Raw genomic sequence first — 18,378 nt, forward strand, 5'->3', positions numbered from 1 at the left:
GGTTAACACTACAAACATGCATAAAAAAATCTGGATGTTGTCAATGTCACAGTGTTCCTGTAGCTCAAAAGGTAGCATGGCACGTGGTTGCCTGTGGATATCATCTGTATCTCAGTATTTTGCTAGAATATATCTAGAATGCTAAATTGTTGAAGTACCTGTCACATACTCTAGTCTCTGCATTGTGGCTTGAATGATGAGAGGACAGGCAACAGGGGCTTTGTTCACACTTCCGGCAAATTGGATTTGATTTTCAAATCTCATCTACAGGACTGATTGTCCAGATTGTCATTGTGCAAGTGTTGAAATCTGATTTTGTGCTCTATATCCGGTGCATCTACATCAGTTGCTATAGTAATGATGTGTCTCAAACCAATGCCAAGAGACAACAACTCTGAGTAGCTGTCATTGAGAGAAATGAAAACTGGAAAATTTGCCTCATTCTGCTCATATCCTTCATGACATCTTATCATTGTGCTGAAATCGCAAGATGCGTGAAAGAACATAAATGACAAAGCGATTTTACGCATTCAAGCACATGCTGTCCAAAACTGCTGACTTATTCACTACATATTGAATATTGTATATTTCACTATACGAGTAATGAGAGAGAGAGAGAGAGAGAGAGAGAGAGAGAGAGAGAGAGAGAGAGAGAGCATATTCGGACCGAATTCAAATATTGCACACTTAGTATGTGCAAAAAAATCATAAAAAACATTAGAAAAACATCTGATTTCATGTGTTTTTTGGTGATCCCACAAAAACAAAATACTGAAGGGATTTGAGTCAGTTAAACCAAAAAATCAGATTTTTACTGTTTGTCTGAACAAAGCTGAAATGTCCATAACCCCTGCTGTTGTCAGCAGTACAAATACCTTTTCTGCTCGATGAGGTGGAGGACATTGAAAGAGGACATCTTACCATTATTTCTGATTATTCTAGCAGTTGGATGGCATCCATAAAGCGATTATCTGTCAGTCCCTCTGAATGCTTAATCTCTGCTGTCACTGCGTCGCCATTAACACATTGTGCCATTACAATATATATTGTGCCCTCTGTCTTAGAGGACAAAACCGGTCCGTTTTTCCTTCAAGTGCTTTAAATTTGATGCATTTAAAAATATCATGGATTGAAGACGTGACAAGAGCTGGCATTTCAAATGTCAAACAACCTGCCGTCGGCTGCACTTTATTTGGATTTAGAAACCAACTTGTGATCGTGTGAGAGGTTAGTGATGGACTTTTATAATGTTCCACTCTGATGTAGACATTTTCTACAAGGCTGCTGGTATTGACCTTGTCTGGCAGCGGGCCACATTGACACTCATCATCCTCCCTACCTATAACCTTCTTCACTGATCGACTTCTCCTTGAACCGTTTTTGCCAGCCCATTTCATTTTCAATAAGTTGAATGGAAAAGGGTCTTCACTTGACACAAGCCCAACCTCTTGTCATTTTTCTTTGTACCCTTGCAGAACTCGCCTGGAGGAGTTGCGGATGTTTCTTGAAAATGAAACCTGGGAGTTGTGCCCTGTGAAGTCCAACTTCAGTATTGCCCAGCTCCACGTAAGTCCTAATGCCACAGATAAGACATTGAAATGCAGCGATGTGACTTTTATTCATGACTGATCTGGACCAATTGGCATCGCTGGCAGTCTTTTGAGATTTCACATTTGCATATGAAGATGAGTCGGAGGGTTTTTGTTCTGTGCGTGCTTTGAAACGACAGTGCTTCAGATGGCTACAAGCCAAAGGCGTATCAACACACGTTCCTGCATAATGAGCATTGTTAAGAGTCCAATTCTCATAGTAAGCGGGTCAAAAAGTGTTCTTTATGTGACCCGTTGCAGGAAATGAGATACGTCTACAGTGGGTGGTTTTACCAAATAAATGGCGTTTTTGTAGATCATCTTCCTTCATATTTCCCCAACTTGGCGTATTAGGGACGCTTTTATATGCATTTTAAATCTCAGGAAAGGCTTGACAACTTGATAAATGAGGGTAAGCATCATCACTGATTGTATTCCAACATAAGCTGTTTTCTCTCCTAGTCAGTGTGTCATCCGTCTCAAAACAAATTACATCCTGGAAGGCAAGTATATTCACCCGAGAGTATCTGACGAATAAACCGAAATGCATCTCTTTCAATTATTATATGCTAAACAGGGTCTTTCGCTCGGTGAACTGTTCTCTGATGGACCTTTTACACTATTTTTGTGCAGAACATACAGGTATTTTCTCAAAGAAATGCTACTAGTTTGTGTGGTAGAGAAAGCTGTCTTTGAAAAGCACATCAGTGAATGGCATAATCAGCGGTGCTATTTAATAAGCAACATTTGCATAACGACTTCATGCTGGAGCTCTGATGTGCAAAGTGGTTTAACCGTGAGAAGTTTTAGGACACTTAGCGCTACTGCTCGAAGCTTTTGCACTCTCAACCTTGCAGCTTATTGTTAATTTTTTAAATGTTCTTATTAATTGCAGAATTCAGGACATTTCCAATGAAAACATAAATGCACCTGTAAAATTTTGCAGAACAGATAGAGCTACTTTTCCATCTCCTTCTCCTTCTTACGTAACTAGCACAAACATTTCCATTAAACCTAGTCTACCTAGTGTGTCGTAACAGTAAACAGTTTGGGATCGGTAAGATTTTTTGGTAACACTTGTTTAATTTGTTAACATTAGTTAATGTATTAACTAACATGAACTAACAATGAGCAATACATTTGTTACTGTATTTATTAATCGTCGTTCATTTATTATTTATGTTAGTTCACCGTGCATTTAAAATAATGTTAAGAAATACAACTTTTGATTTTAATAATGTATTAGTAAATGTTCAAATTAACATTAACTAAGATTAATAAATGCTGTAGAAGTATTGTTCATTCTTTGTTCATGTTAACTTAAGTGATGAAACATAAATAAATGAAACATTATTTGTAAAGTGTTTCTGAAAGAAGTCTTTTATGCTCAACAAAGCTGCATTTATTTAATCAAAAATACAGTTCAAACAGCATTATTGTGAAATATTTTTTATATTTTATTATATTTTAAAATGTAATTTAATGTGAGGGTAAAGTTGAATTTACGCCAGTCTTTAGTCACATGATCCTTCAGAAATCATTCTAATATGCAGATTCGCTGCTCAAGTAGCCTAGCTTTTCTATTTATTATCCATGTTGAAATCAGTTGTGCTGCTTAATATTTTTGTGGAAACTGTGAAACATTTTTTTAAGGATTCTTTGATTTAATATAAATCAAACAGCATTTACTGCATTTACTATAAATACAAATCTTGTAGAACATTTTAAATGTCTTTACTGTAACTTTTGATCAAATTAATGCTGCTTTGCTTCTCATTTCTCTAAAAAAAAAAAAAAAAAAAAAAAAAAACCTCACTGCTCCAAACTTTTAACCGGTAATTTATATACTGTACACTATATGAAAAAGCTACATATTTAATCAACGAGTGTAGGTGCAAACTTATGTGGGCCTACTTTTTAGTTATTTGATCTGTATGAAATTAAATCTGATCCATCTGTTTTGTTTTTCCCTCTTTTCCAGGAGTTTAAGTTCATGGGTCAGTGTCGTTCTCCCTCAGTATCTCCCAGCCGGCAGCCAGAATCCACAGAGCTGCTGGAGCTTTCTCTGTTTGAGCAGTACCTGCAGGGAGGAAATCCTTTTGAGATGCAGATCGACAACAAGGAAGAGGAGACCGAGGATGTCCTGGCTTCTAATGGGGTATATAGTAGTTCCAGTACTAGTTTAATTCATTCACAACTTCACAATAACTTATAGGTTCTAAAAATATTTAAAATATCATTTAAATTCCAGTAAATGTCAGCTGTATGGGGACAAATTTGCTTTATAATATAGCCTTATTTCAAAAGACACTTTTTCCAGTTTCACAGACAAGGCTTAAGCTAGTCCCAGACTAAAATGCATGATTGAGTTGTTTTCACTGAACGCAACTTGTCTTGCCTTAAGGTGCACACAGTAATGTTTTATCTAAGGGTTGTGTATAAAAGCTACTTAAATGCCATAATTGAAAGCCTAATCCTGTTTAGTCTAAGCCCTGCCTGTGAAACCGGGCCTTTGTTTGTCATATCTCTTAAAGTAGCCTATTTTATCTTTCCAAAAAATCATTTGTTTAATTAAAATTTTAATGTAATTTGATATTTTCCTACTATATATATATATATATATATATATATATATATATATATATATATATAAAAATTTTCTTTTTTCTTTTTTTTTTCTTTTATTTGTGGCTGCAATTTCAGTGCATCTCCAATACCTGGATACATTCCACTAATTTAAACTCTAAATTAGTGGAATCTAAACTCTTGATAGCTTCAGAGTCCTTTCTATTGCAGTATTTTCTTATAGTATCCAACACATTTCAACAATATTTATGCTGTGCTGTTTGGCATCAGGCTTGAGCAAACAAGCATTTTAGGATGGTTTACAGTTACGTTTATATTCTTATTAGATGCTTGCCAAACTGATTACTGAAAGAGGAAAAAACTGTTGTAATCGAAATTATTCAACTCCCATTGCAAATTATGTTTATTGGTAAAATTTACAAACTTTCAGCTGTTTGAAATTAACAAATCACACAAAAGTAATTGAAATAGCTCAACACAACAAATGTTTCAAGTGTCTGAAACCTAGCCAGTTCAGATATTTCATGTGTTCTAGCTCAAGCACACCTTGTGCAACTAATGAAGCCCTTGATTAGTTGTATCGGCTGTGCTTGAGACAACACCTGTTTTGCAGAAGTCATTAAAAGTTGCATTTTCAGTTGAATTTGAGGAAACCACGTGAAACATTTGTTGTGTTGTGTTGTTAATTGCAAACAGCTAAAAGTCTGTACATTTTGCCAATAAACCTTTGGCATTTGAAATGGGGCTTGAATATTTTCTATTATAACTGTAAATGGGAGTGAAAATTTGATGCGTAAATATTTTGTAATGATTAAGTGGCTCATTGTCCTTATAACTATTGACAAAGGCCATTGCTTCTATGTGGAGAGAAAACTCATTATTAAAGCTCTCATGTGCATGGCATCTCTGATGATGCTTCTGTAATGAAAACAAATGCTGTATGTTTATGACAGAGAATGTGTGAGCCCTTGGTACAAGTGCTTTTACCCTGAGAGAGAACAAAGTGTTTTGCATATAAGCTCGTTGTGTTAAGTATTCCATGCTGTTTTGTTAGTAACTAGATACAATGTCAGGCGTCTATCAACTTTACATTCAATCTGTATCCTTACGGACCGTAGGAGTTGTCTGAGTTGTCATTTATCTATGTTGAATCTGCAGCACGGTTTTGACACGGGTACATTTACAACACTGAAGTCAAGCTCTGAACCTTAGAGAATTGAGGCTTAATCTTTGTGCTAGTTTTGTGATATGCTTCGTTTATTCTCTCCTTTTAAACGTCAGTTATCTGCTATCCCTGATAAAAAGAAATAGCTGTTTAGGCTAGTTTAAAGTTATTAACTGGTTAAGGCTGGTCTCTTAGCCTGAATAAGCTGGTTTTCAGATGGTTTTGGTCAACAGGCAGCTGGTCTTCCAACTGAAAAAAACTCTTAATATCCAAGATCAGCAAACCAGACCATCATAACCAGGCTGGGAGGCTATCTAAAACCATCTTAAAGGAGAACTCCGGTCAGTTTTAACATTGAGCTCATTTTTTTGTAAATTTGGAGTGCTGTCAGTACAGAGAATAACGACAAAAATCGGTGTTGCCTACACCGTGTTATCCTCTTTTTTTAAATTTGCACCCTGTTGACTTCAGTGTGGCAAGTTTTAAACCTGCTTTTAGCCTCTTAACATCCTTGATGTGTCATTACAAGTGCACAGCCATGTTGAGTGATTCCTTCAGAGTGAACACGGGTGAATCTGACTGCAGTAGATGTGAAAGATATTAATAAAAATTAAGTTAATTCGGCCAGCGCTCATACCTGTATTTATTTCCTGTTTTCGGTCGAAGTCCACAGTAGTCGATTGTCGAGTTCACGCGCGTGATCATAAGTAACTAAGCAACAGTGGAGAACTCGACAATCGACTACTGTGGGCTTCGACTGAAAACAGGAGATACATACAGGTATGAGCGCTGGCCGAATTAACTTAATTTTTATTCATATCTTCATATCTGCCCCATTGAAGTCAACAGGGTGCAAATTTTAAAAAGAGGATAACACGGTGTAGGCAACACCGATTTTTGTCGTTGTTCTCTGTACTGACAGCGCTCCAAATTTACAAAAAAATGAGCTCAATGTTAAAATTGACCAGAGTTCTCCTTTAAAGTCTATATAATTAAACTTTATTCTGAAAAAAGTTGTCTTATGCTCACCAACGCTGCATTTAAGATCTTAATCCTTCATAAATTGTTACAATCAATGTTGTTATCATCAATGTTGAAAACAGTTGTGCTGCTTAATATTTTTATGGAAACCTTGATACATTTTTTACAGAATTCTTTGATGAATAGAAAGTTCAAAAGTACTGCATTTATTTGAAATAGAAGTTTTTGTAACATTATTAATGTCTCTGTTTTTTTAATCTTATGAACCCAAAATATTGAATGGTAATGTATATGAATGTTTGGCTGTTATGATTTCTGTTTTTTTTTCGTTCCATTTCCTCTCTTGGCAGTACGAGTCAGATGAGCTGGAAAAGAGCGTGTATCAGGACTATGACAGTGACAGCGATGTACCTGAGGAGCTGAAACAAGATTATGTAGATGAACAGACAGGAGACGCTCCAGTGAAGAGGTCAGTGCTGAGTCATCAGCTCACGTCACACAGATCAGCTAACAATTGCCCACAGACTGGTATGTCAACATTCAGTTTAGAAATGCATGGTATGATTGCCGACGCGTGTTCATCAAGAATAAAATGGCATGTTTTTATAAACTGTGGTGTGCTGTAGTTTCAGGTCGCTCATGAATCGGTCAGTAAGGAAGGTCAGTAGGCAGCAAACTTATCATTTGTGGACTTCATGTTCCAACTCAGGCAGCTGAATTAGTTTAAATTCATGCAGTGTACAGTGAACACACAAGCTGTCATTAGCTTCTTATCAGGGAGAAAGGCTTTAATTATTTTATGAAGAACAAGCCTTTTAAGTCCACAAGGCTCCCATTATGAGCCATTCAGAGCTTTGAAGTTAAATAAAACGGTCTCAAGGAGATTTTTTAAATGGCTGCTTTCAGAATTGCACCATGTGGCTGTTTTGCCGACTACATGAGCATTTTTTCCCTGCATTTCCTAATTCCTGTTGGCTTGCTCTCCGTGTCTAAGTGTGATAGAAATATCATAAATCAAGAGAATGATTAGGAATGTGATTAAACTGTGAACCCTGATGAATATTTAAAGCCTGTTTGTTCCTCACGAAGATGACTGACAGTTCTCCCTGCAGTAAATCAGCTGCCGCATTACATGTTGTGACACTTCATTGTTAGAGACTTCACATTTTGAGGGATCTAATGTTTTGCATATTTAAAATGACATAAGGTTTCTTAAATGTGATGATGTGACTCCCCCTCACAATCTGTGACTTCAGTGCCTTTTTAGAATACATCTGGAATATTCCGGTTCAATACAAGTAAAGCTCAGTCAATTTGTGAAGAATTTGTGACATAATGTTGATTACCAAAGAAATAATTTTGTCTCGTTCTTTATTTTCTTTAAATAAAAAATGGAGGTTATAGTGCGGTACTTACAATGGAAGTGAAGAGGGGCTATTTTAAGAGTATTTAAAAGCAGAAATGTGTAGCTTCTAATTTTATAAAACTTGTGTATTATTTGAACTGTAAAGCGGTTTCAATCAATATTTTTAGGGTATATGACATTGCAATGCAGTTCATTTATGACACAAGTCCTGTTAGTTGAGCATAATTTTTACTGAACCCTGAATATCAAATAGTGCAAATTAAAAAGGCCATATTAATACCTTTTACAAAGTCTTGATTTTGTTTTGGGGGTCTACTAGAATAGGTTTTCATGCATATTTGACATTGTTTCAGCTCCTCTCTTCCCAAACAATGTGCTCTGGTTGGTTGGTTGGACCAGTGTGTTGTGATTGGTCAACCGCTTCCAACGACTAACTACTAACGCAACTCAATCAGGCAATCTGTTCTGCAAAACCAAGAAGACTGACTTCGGTTAAATCTGAACCCATGCTAATGAAGGAAGTGTGTGAATGAGACTCTTCAGTTTTGAAGCTCATTAAACTGTAATGCTCATCCTGGATCTGTGTGTCCCTGCTGTTCCCCCTTAATCAGCGTGTCCAGAGAGACACTTCGTAGCCGGAAGAGGTCCGACTACAATCTGAACCGAGCCAATGCCCCCATCCTTACCAACACCACCCTCAACGTGATTCGCCTGGTCGGTGAGTAATTGACCTTTGACCTTACACCCGTGCAAGACCGGTGGTACATGATAAAGTTGACCCTAAGCAAGGGACTGCAGTTTGCCCTCTAATTAACAGTCTAATAGCTGAATTACTATGAAAGAGGTGCGTACTTCGACTCAGTGTTCTGCTTCAGCTTCCGGTCATTAAGTCCATTCTGAGCATGTGTCTGCTCATCTCTTCAGGTTCATTTGAACGTGTGTTGAACGAGATAATGGCTAAGTGACCATTCATCTGTAAATGTTCAGTTTAGGCTAAACTAACAGAATCTAACTGCAAAAAGATGCTGTCATAAACCCATGGGTGTGAGTTTTTCTGTGGTGTTTTGATAAAAAGCGCTAACGTCTTTTGCTACAGTCAGCAGGAATGCTTCTTACATTTAGATGTTAAAATTGATCAAACACCTTCTGGTAACATATTCAGTTCTTTCTTTTTCTACAGAACACAAAAGAAGATTTTTTTTGAAGAATTTTTTGTTTTTAAAGTCAACGGGGTCCAAAACAAGAGACCGTTTTTAAAATAGTTCTATTAAATATGACTTGAAGGCTTTGAATAGGACATTTGCCAAACAATTGTACTATTTGCGTTCATATGTCCCTTTTCTAAATCTTTGTGGTTTTATATTCTGTCTGTGAACCTTGTTTGTTTGCCTTGCTTATATATTTCACATTTTCATGATTGCTTTTATAGGGAAATACATGCAGATGATGAACATTCTGAAGCCCATTGCCTTTGATGTCATCCACTGTGTGTCTCAGCTCTTTGATTACTACCTGTATGCCGTCTACACCTTCTTTGGCCGTAATGACATGGTATGCATTTTAAAGCATTGCTGTTCTCCTTCATGTTCGGTGTTAATACTTAACAATATGAAATATTTATTATATACAATTGGATCCTTGCTGTGCTGTTCATTATGAAAGCCTACCGGTACACTCATTGTTTTTCCCTCTAATGTCAGTGAGCCCTATGGGCACTGCTCTATAATTACTTCCTTTATCATGTGAGCAAGTGTTTAAGCTTAGAGTTTTCCTCAGGAAGCTGTACTCTGAACATCAAAGAAAGGTGTAAATGTCGGAACGAATTCGCAATCTTTTCAATGGTATGCAGCTGTTCACCATTCTTAAAGATTAGGTTTGTATATACTGTAGTATTTTAACTCTACTGTAACTTAACATTGCATACGTGAATACACAAACGGATGCTTCACTGATTTTTAGAGGGAGTATCGAGAGAAAATTGGAGAAGTTCATGCATAATTTCATTGCAGATCTCTCTATCTAGGCTAGTGCTGTCACATTACTGTTCTCAAAGCTTTAATAAACACAGCTTTAGGCTAAATGAATTGGCTATCAGTTTTGAAAGCCCAGCCGTGCCAAATAAAATTAGATGGCCATTCAGAACTTCTACTAGGCAAAACAAAAAAGAAAAAAAGAAAGAAACCAGATTAACTACGTCACATCTTATATATACAGTAAGGGTGTCACGATTCTCCAAATCCTCGATTCGATTACATTTTCGATTCTAAAGTCACGGTTCGATTCGATTCTCAATTTAAAAAAAATAAATTGAAAGCACAAGCTATGCCATTTTAAGACTTTTATGCAATATAATAATATCTGACCTTTGTGCGCAATACCACGCACTACATTGTCAAATTTAAAACGTTTATTAACAACATAATGTAACAATAACTTATATCTTCAGTCAATTGGAAACTTAAACAATATAACCTATTACCGATTTAAACCTAAAATCCTTTGGCGAGTTTTTTGTGAATTATACTCTCCAGCCACGTCCAAATTGGCGCGCTCGAGGTTGGCAGGGCGCCATGCGCTCCCATTGGACCGTACGCCACTGCTAACTCGCCATAGGTTTGTGCAGTTGCCGCAGCACAGACAATCAGCTCGCTCAGACGAGATATGATGCTCTCGCTGTGCAGCTGCAATGTGTTTTAAAATAAAGGCTTCAATATTCTCGAGAAAAGGAGTTTTACCTATTACAGGCAAGCCGAGCTGCCGTGACATGGGGGCGTGGCAGCATCGACGATTACATTTTTTGATTCGATAATCGAGATTGAGCATTAATTTCGATCGATTTCGATTTCGAAATCGTGACACCCAAAATATACAGTAGTAAACTTTTGAAGTGGATCAAAACCTTTCATCAAAGTTATACATGAATTTTTAACAATACCCATTGTTGACTTAGGACAACTTTGATTAACTTTTTTGATCCACTTCAAATGACTACCGTAAATTATAAAATTTGGATTTCATACATTAATTTCTTATTCGAACAAAATCTCCTCTTTCATCCTCATCACCAAAAATGTGTTTTAGTTGGACAGATCAATATAGTACAAAGAACATCAAAAACATGTAGGATGTTGTAATCTTCGCTATTGCTTAAATGCAAATGAACGAGCACTGTTATTTGTTGCGTAGTCAAGTGTTTGTTCAAGTAAGCCAGATATGCACAGATTCTGCGCAATACTCTGTATTTAATATATAACGATGACTCACGAGTTGAATATTTGTGCTAAATCGAGCAGATTTGGCTTACACGAACTTCCACACTAAAGTAAGTTAATAAGAAACCCGCCAAATTGGCTAGTGATTTGATAGGGTTACCCGCCACAGTTGATTTTTACCCACATTTGGCGGGTTGGCGGGTGTTAATTTCAAATCCTGGAAGTAAAGCAACTTTTCAATTATATTACCTGCTGCTCAACCAGGTCTGTGCCTCTACAACTGCAAACCAACAATGTGATTTTACTTCCTAGATCTCATTCACTACGAAATCCACCATTCAAAAGTTTTAGGACTGCCTCCTCTACTTCATAGTGTCATGGGCTTTTTGAACACTATTGCAGGAGTAAATGAATTCCTGAGTGCAGAGAGAGTGCTTTTGAAGGGGCATTGAAGTGTGTGAGCTGAGAGAATCTGTTGAAGAAGGCAAGCTTATTAAACAGCAATGAAAGCCATAATACAGCTATTGGTTTGGCAGTGGCAGCCCAAGGGAATCTGACTGAACCTGTTAAAGACAAGGGCCTCCTGCTGTTCTTGGACTTTCCTAAACTCTTCGGCAGCCTTGCAACCACACTGAGAGTCAAAGACAAAAATAAGTGAGAATTTCAGATCTCTACTGCCTTGCAAACAGACCTCCACACCCACATCGTCTACCAACTTGTTTCACAGCTGCCCTTACTTGTCTAGCTCACTGTTTAGCACCAAAAACACCCTCAAAAAGATGTTTGTTCTAGGTAGACTTCAAGATGCCATGACCTTTTTTTCTGGGAAGAAGAAACTGAGCAGTTGGCTTCTTGGTGTGCCAATAATATTATTCATTTCCATTGTTTTATTATTGATATTCTGACATTGTGAGAACTATTTCACAAGACTAAACTTATCTAGTAACCATCCCATCAGTTTAGGCTTTGATTGGCATAACCAGTGGGAGTCTACTGTACTGTATGTCCTTCAAAAACTGAGAAATAGTGTTTCTGTCATGGGATTTGACAGTAGTTCTGACATTTTTATTTCCATATTATCACAGAAGTACGCCATTTGCACTGTGTATGCTTTGCAAAAAATTGTTTGTTTGCTGTGCCGAGCCAGTGCTAAATCAAAAGTAAATGCATTCATGCTGGGGGATTGAGGCCAGTGCCCTTGTACACCATAGAGCTGGAGAAAAGTCCTTGCACTCCATTTGGTTTCCACTTGTGGTTTAGCATCATAAGTGATGTTTTCATTCCTAAACAAGATCATTCCATTTTGAAAAAAAATAAATAAAAGAAATGAGGGTGCCCTGAGGAGAATTGAACTTATATATATATATACATCAAGACAGGGCTCCTGATAAGTCTTCAAGAGTGATCTGGATTTCATTGATTTCTAAAAACCTGTCTTTGCTGATGTGCAAGTTTTCACCTTAGATTTTGACTTTGAAAGCCACTTCCCACTGTTCATGGGAACTAATGCGAACAAGAGAGATTCAATTCACACTTGCCAAGGCAACACTTTTTTTTCCTCCTCATGCCCTCGTCCTGAATGACAGTGTGGTGTATAATCTTTGATATTTAATGCTGACCACAGAGCTTTTCACTTCATCTCCATCCTGACCAAATCCAGCAGCAATTCTGAGGGAGACTACGGGATCAGCTGTCAGATTCCAGCGATGTTTAGCGCTTTGCCTGTGACCCATCCGACAGCTTCGAAGGCACATTAAATGAAACAACACATCTTATTTTCTCGTTCTGAGATGACAGCAAGAGAAATAGCATGAGAAGGGTTTCTGTCACTAATAGAAACTTTTCAAACTCTCAAATGAATAACAGCATCTTTCAGTATCAGAGGCAGCCGGTCTCGTATAAAAGCCTATGGAGACAAAAAAGTAAATATCATTACTTATAAAAATATTTACAAAGCTGCTGGAATTGATATGCTCATTTGGATTCACTTTCACCCATGGCTAACTCCAAACACACAAGACATTCAATCTCATTTGGAGATGGAGATTATGTATTGCGCCATTTCATTTAGTAATGAACAACATTAGGATCTGAAAGGTCTGTAAGCCATTGTATTCTGCCAGAGTATCAGCTCTGCCATGCACATAATTTAAGATGCATTGGTCTTGGCATTCATTGCTCTTTGCCTCAAGTTAATAACTTAGCTTAAAGGCAATGAATGGAAAGAACGGGGAACGATATGCAAGTGGCTTATCTGAAAATGGATCACCTCCAGGATGATGAAGTGTTTGAGTATAGGGAAAGGCCTAAGTAGGTTTTATTAAGTGTTGCAGCTACGGTTAGTAATGGATGGGAAGATGCAACTGTCACGCTAACAGATGGGTCCTTTGGAAACTTTGCAAAAATGTTAAAGTCAGAAAAAGACTGCAGCTTTATTGTCCCCCCATTTGTTCACCATGTAAATGAAAGAGTTAATTTGCACAATGCCAGGCTGTACTTTTGCTGTGGCCTAGCGATTGCACAAATATGGTGGAAGTCAATGATTTTCTTAAAAGATTAAAAGTGTAATTTGCAGCTTTTAACACTGCTTTAAATTCCCGATAAATTCCATAAATGCACATATCTTTAGTTAAGCAGGCTTTTTTTGCTATTTCATTATTTACTTTGTGTCGATTTTGTTTTCCTTTTCTTTTGTTTCCGTTTCTCAATGCAAAGCACTACCAATCTGCATCTCTGCCTTCACAAAGCTCTCAACCCGGTGTGTCAAGACAGACAATCCCTGGTTATTGGGTAAGACTGCAGTGTGGAGCTTGTCGGCAGTAAATATGTCTGCCATTGTGTGCCGTGTTTTCACCCCCTTACTCATATTTTCCTTAGTCAATTCACTGAAATGTCCTTTATTTTACTAGTATGATTTGATGTAGATTAGTTTCCATGCTACTTTGTTTGCAAGACGTTTAGAGAACTTTTTGTAGCTCAAATGTATTGTATGTATATTGCTGTGTGTGTGTGTGTGTGTGTGTGTGTGTGTGTGTGTGTGTGTTTATTTACATTTGTGTAGATTTTAAATAATTTACTTATATTATAATATATATTATGAACTGAATTTAATGGGAGGTTTCTGTAAAATGTTTTTGTGTTGCTTGCAAATGCTGGTGAGACATTTATAATCACAGTCAGCTCGGTGTTCTCAAATAAAGATTTAACTATTGATTCTCCATTTTGAACTGGATTACACAAAAAGTGGTTTCAAAGGGATTTAAGGATTATACTTTTAATCCTTAAACCTTTTATGAAGTCATGTACAGTATTATTCTTTTTTATATCTACTGTAAATTCAGTGCTACTCTATTAAAAAGTTCTTACTGCCGTCTATTTAGAGATTTACTGCTTTGTTCCCATAGTAAAGTTTAACTGATGTTTGCCATTCTGTCGTTAATGTCAGATCTATTGCATATTAAAGACATTTGTAAATACATTTCCAGTGAACGATCACTGGAGGATTTACCAGTCCCATTCATCCTTCCCTTTTAATGAAAAATGAAATTGCAATTAATGAACATAAGTCATGAACCACACTTAGGCCTGTGGGAGCTGTGTGTATTGAGTGGTTTCCTGGAGATTATCCTGGAGATGTGTGTGCATTCTGGGGCTTTAGGGATTTCAGTTTTGTTGAGTGTGTGTATTCCAGTGGTCTGATTGAAAAGCAAGGGAGTCTCTTTCTCACGGGTGTGTTCTGCTGTCTCTTATAGTATGAATCCTCTGGGCTGGGTTTGATCAGCAGCAGACTGAGGACTACGCTCAGCCGAATCCAGGAGAGCCTAATAGACGTGGTGAGTAAAACATGGCACTTTTAATGCACTCTGTCTGTTTTTTCCTCTTTCCGTCTCACTCCTGTGGTTCATCTCCTCTCTTGGCCTCTCTTATATAACCATTATGAATCCGAGTGGAAATGGTAGTGTGCATTTATCTGAGTTCCCTATAGCTTCTCATCAAGCCTATCATCTCTCCTACTCTCAGCTATAGCAGCCACAGGTGAGTTAATCACCCTCAGTACACTTAGATGGCCCCGCACTCTTGTAATAGATGTCCTCTTGTTTCCATGGTTGCACCCATTAAGGCTGTCTGGGCCAAAGGCCTGATACCCACATTGCACTATATACCACTATCTCCTGCTCAAAAAGGCAGTTAGTATATTGGCTCCTTTACCCAGATGCCTGAATGTCAAAGAGCAAGAAAAGGTAGGCTACTAATTTGCATGAAATAACGATTTTTTTTTATCCAGTCAGAGATGCAAGTTCTTGTGGTCAGTCTATGGCTCTGTGTCAAAGAATAAACCTAACCTACCTAGAGAGCATTTTTAGTCATCGTAAGAGCATTCCAAGTCTGAAATTGCATTTAGTTTTGGCTGCATTTTGAGGCAGCTTTACGGGTATCTTTCTGTAGGTGAGGCACTCCCAAATCTATTTTCTGATTAGCTCAGCAAGAAATTTCTATTCATTTTAGCAAACAGAGCCAAAATAAAAGTTTTTTTTTTTTTAAATGGATAGTTGACAGCAGTCACAGCAGTGACTGTCATTGTCACTACACTCTGGATGACATGCTATGTCTGACATTATTTTGTACACCATTTGTTGTCAAGTATGATTTTTTATATATACACATTAAACAGCAAAACTTCAATATTGATAATACTAGGATATGTTACTTGAGCCCCAAATCAACATAATGAATGATTTCTGATGGATTATGTGACACTGAAGACTAGTGTAATGATGCTGATCAGCTTTGCCATCACAGGAATAAATTGTTTATAAATTGCTGTCTGTATAGATAGTCTCCTTAAAAGAAAATACACAGGACTTTAGGTCTTTAAAAACACTTGCGTATCCATCTGTTTATGCCTTATGTATGGTAGGTTTTTCTACGCCCATCCTCTAACAACTGTTGTAATATGTTTCACAAGCAGTGAATTAAGACTACAGTTTACTGATTAAGACACAACATGTGTCCCCATCATTTATTTGGTCATCAATGGGAAGTTTCTGCATTTCTACTGTGATCCCATGGGCTGTCAGGATATATCAGAGATCAGCTCCCAGACATTTGGCACCTCTTGGATCACATATCAAGCGACACCATCACTTATCCCAATGGGCCTGGCATGTCCTCAGGTGTCTGTGATGGTGTCGAGAATTGATGGCCTGAAGAGTCATGAGAGCAATCGTTTTTTGGCTGGAGATACAGGCAGGTGTTTAAGATTATTCTAGGTTTATGACGATGATTTATTATGGCTACGCATTTCATATTCCCAAAAGCACTGCTTTAAAAGTTTTCTGTTAACACGTTGCAGTAAGGTCATATTTGTTAAGTAGGGGATAATCCACAACTAGATGTGCATTAAACAAATTTTAACGGACACCGCGGAGGCAAGGAAACACCCGACTTAAACTCAAATCATTTAATGCACAGCTTGCCATGGATTATCCCGCTAATACCATGGTCATTTGCCAGCATTGAGAAATCAAATCTGTTATTGATGTTTGACCAGAAGGGTAAAAAATTGCAGTTATTTTCATCAGATATGGCCCGTTAGATGTATCATTCTGCCCTTTTTAAATCAGAATAAAGTAGTGTGGTATGATTACATTTATTTGAATAAATGAATTATAGCATTTATTTGAATTAAATAATGAGAGAATGAGAGAGATGCGTGTGTGAATTACCTGCGTCTGTGCAGCATCTTTATACTAATGAAGCTACGCATTTCAAAAACTTTAAAAACAGCGATGTTTACCCCCTCATTGCTGAGGAATATAATGTAGTGCATCAGCAGTGCAGCTATTTTATTAATAATAACCGTGGGGCAGTGCTGATAAGTTTCTGTGCTCCTGAAAATTCTGCATATTAGTAATTTAAGATACTAATATTTAACCCTTTAGGTGTTGACAAGGTACAAAGCTGTACATTTGAGGATACTTCACCAGTGAAAAGCAAACATTTTTTGCACTTCTTGCACTGGCTGTGTGCCTTAAAGGGATAGTTCACCCAAATATGAACATTTTGTCATAATTCACTCGCCCCCAATGTTGCTCCAAACCTGTATGACAACTTATATGAAGGATATTTTGAAGAATGTTTTAGCTGTTTTTGTCCATACAATAAAAGTCAGTGGGGTCCAAAACCGCATTGATCTCGATTCTTTCAAAAGAAGAATTACGATTCTTCTTTTGTGTTCCACAGAAGAAAGTCATAAAAGTTTGGAACAACAGGAGGGTGAGCAAATTATGACAGAGTGATGTTTATTTTTTTGGGGGGGTGAACTATCCCTTTAAGGTCCAGTAGTTTTTCTACTGGAAATATTTATTTGACTGAACGATCAATAACTTCTATCCCTTATAGCCTTATTTTGTTCGTGTCATATTTCATTTCATGTTTCTTCTTAATAAGGTATCAGTGGTCCGTTCTTTGTATATAACTCTTGTCAGCAATCAGAGGCGAAGCTGGAAATTTGAATTCACAGATCATTTAGCACCCCAGATGGGGAAGATACCTTGCCAGCTTCTATATTACGTGAGATGCACATCTGACATAGGTGAGAACTTTGAGAATTATAGAAGTAAAGCACAGTAACACACTGTAGCAGACAGCGATTGAAGGGTTTTTCCCATGGGTACGTACACCTACTGTGGCCTGCTTTCCAGCGCAGATATAATGATATCACTCTGCAGAATTAAAAGCTCTTTAAACATTATCACCTCTTTTGCAAGACCAGACCTCCTGTGAGATCCAATCTCTGCTTTTCTTGGATAGTATGAAAAAAAAAAAAAAAGAATAAAAATGTCTAGAGGGAAAGCCGCTAGGCTCCGCCCCCACATGTACTGTGCTATTTTTGTACGGCCTGATAAATATTTTATTACCTTAGATTCACCCTCTGCCTTGTAAAAGCTTAGCCTCTTTTTATGTAATTATAGACAGCTTGAGGTTTTTTTACCATATGCAAATCATTATTATAAAGATGAGCAAGGTGTCTAAATTAGTCAAATCTAGGTCATCTTCGTCAATTATTGTAGAAAATAAAACTCATTGTTTAGGCACCAGCATCTTTGCAAGTTTTGTCAAAGGTATGTTATTTTCGAGTGTGCAACATACAGTATTCATGCCACGCACACGAACAAGGTGGACGAGACCTCATTTATGAACCCATTATTGCGGCTCTTTTATAATGGCTTTTGTTCTTTGGATCTTTTGTTCTTTTGGACTTCAGGTTCACACATCTGCCAACTTTCGATCTTTTCATTACATTGACAAGCTGGTCTTTGTGATGGTGATACTCAGCTCTGTCTTTTTATCTCTTTTTTCTGTCTGTCTATCTGTCTGTTCTATCACTGTATCTATCGTTCTATCTATCTGTCTGTCTGTCTTGTCTGTCTGTCTGTTCTATCACTCTATCTATCTATCTATCTATCTATCTATCTA

At 37.3% G+C, this 18,378-nt stretch overlaps 1 protein-coding gene across 2 annotated transcripts in view; it reads left to right on the plus strand.

The window, feature by feature from the left end:
- Positions 1-18,378, plus strand: part of vps50 (VPS50 subunit of EARP/GARPII complex) — a 140,988-nt gene that overhangs the window by 80,388 nt on the left and 42,222 nt on the right. Inside the window, exons 17-23 of one of the 2 annotated variants that reach the window (XM_081376096.1) lie at positions 1,476-1,566; positions 3,571-3,747; positions 6,672-6,790; positions 8,299-8,405; positions 9,117-9,238; positions 13,615-13,689; positions 14,652-14,732. In XM_081376096.1, coding sequence (XP_081232222.1) covers positions 1,476-1,566; positions 3,571-3,747; positions 6,672-6,790; positions 8,299-8,405; positions 9,117-9,238; positions 13,615-13,689; positions 14,652-14,732 — 772 coding nt within the window. The remainder of the gene's footprint in view (positions 1-1,475; positions 1,567-3,570; positions 3,748-6,671; positions 6,791-8,298; positions 8,406-9,116; positions 9,239-13,614; positions 13,690-14,651; positions 14,733-18,378) is intronic. The other variant, XM_081376097.1, reaches the window with a different exon arrangement.

This window comes from Scardinius erythrophthalmus (genome assembly GCF_964197995.2).
Source record: "Scardinius erythrophthalmus genome assembly, chromosome: 10".
In the NCBI taxonomy this organism is placed as follows: Eukaryota; Metazoa; Chordata; class Actinopteri; order Cypriniformes; family Leuciscidae; genus Scardinius; species Scardinius erythrophthalmus.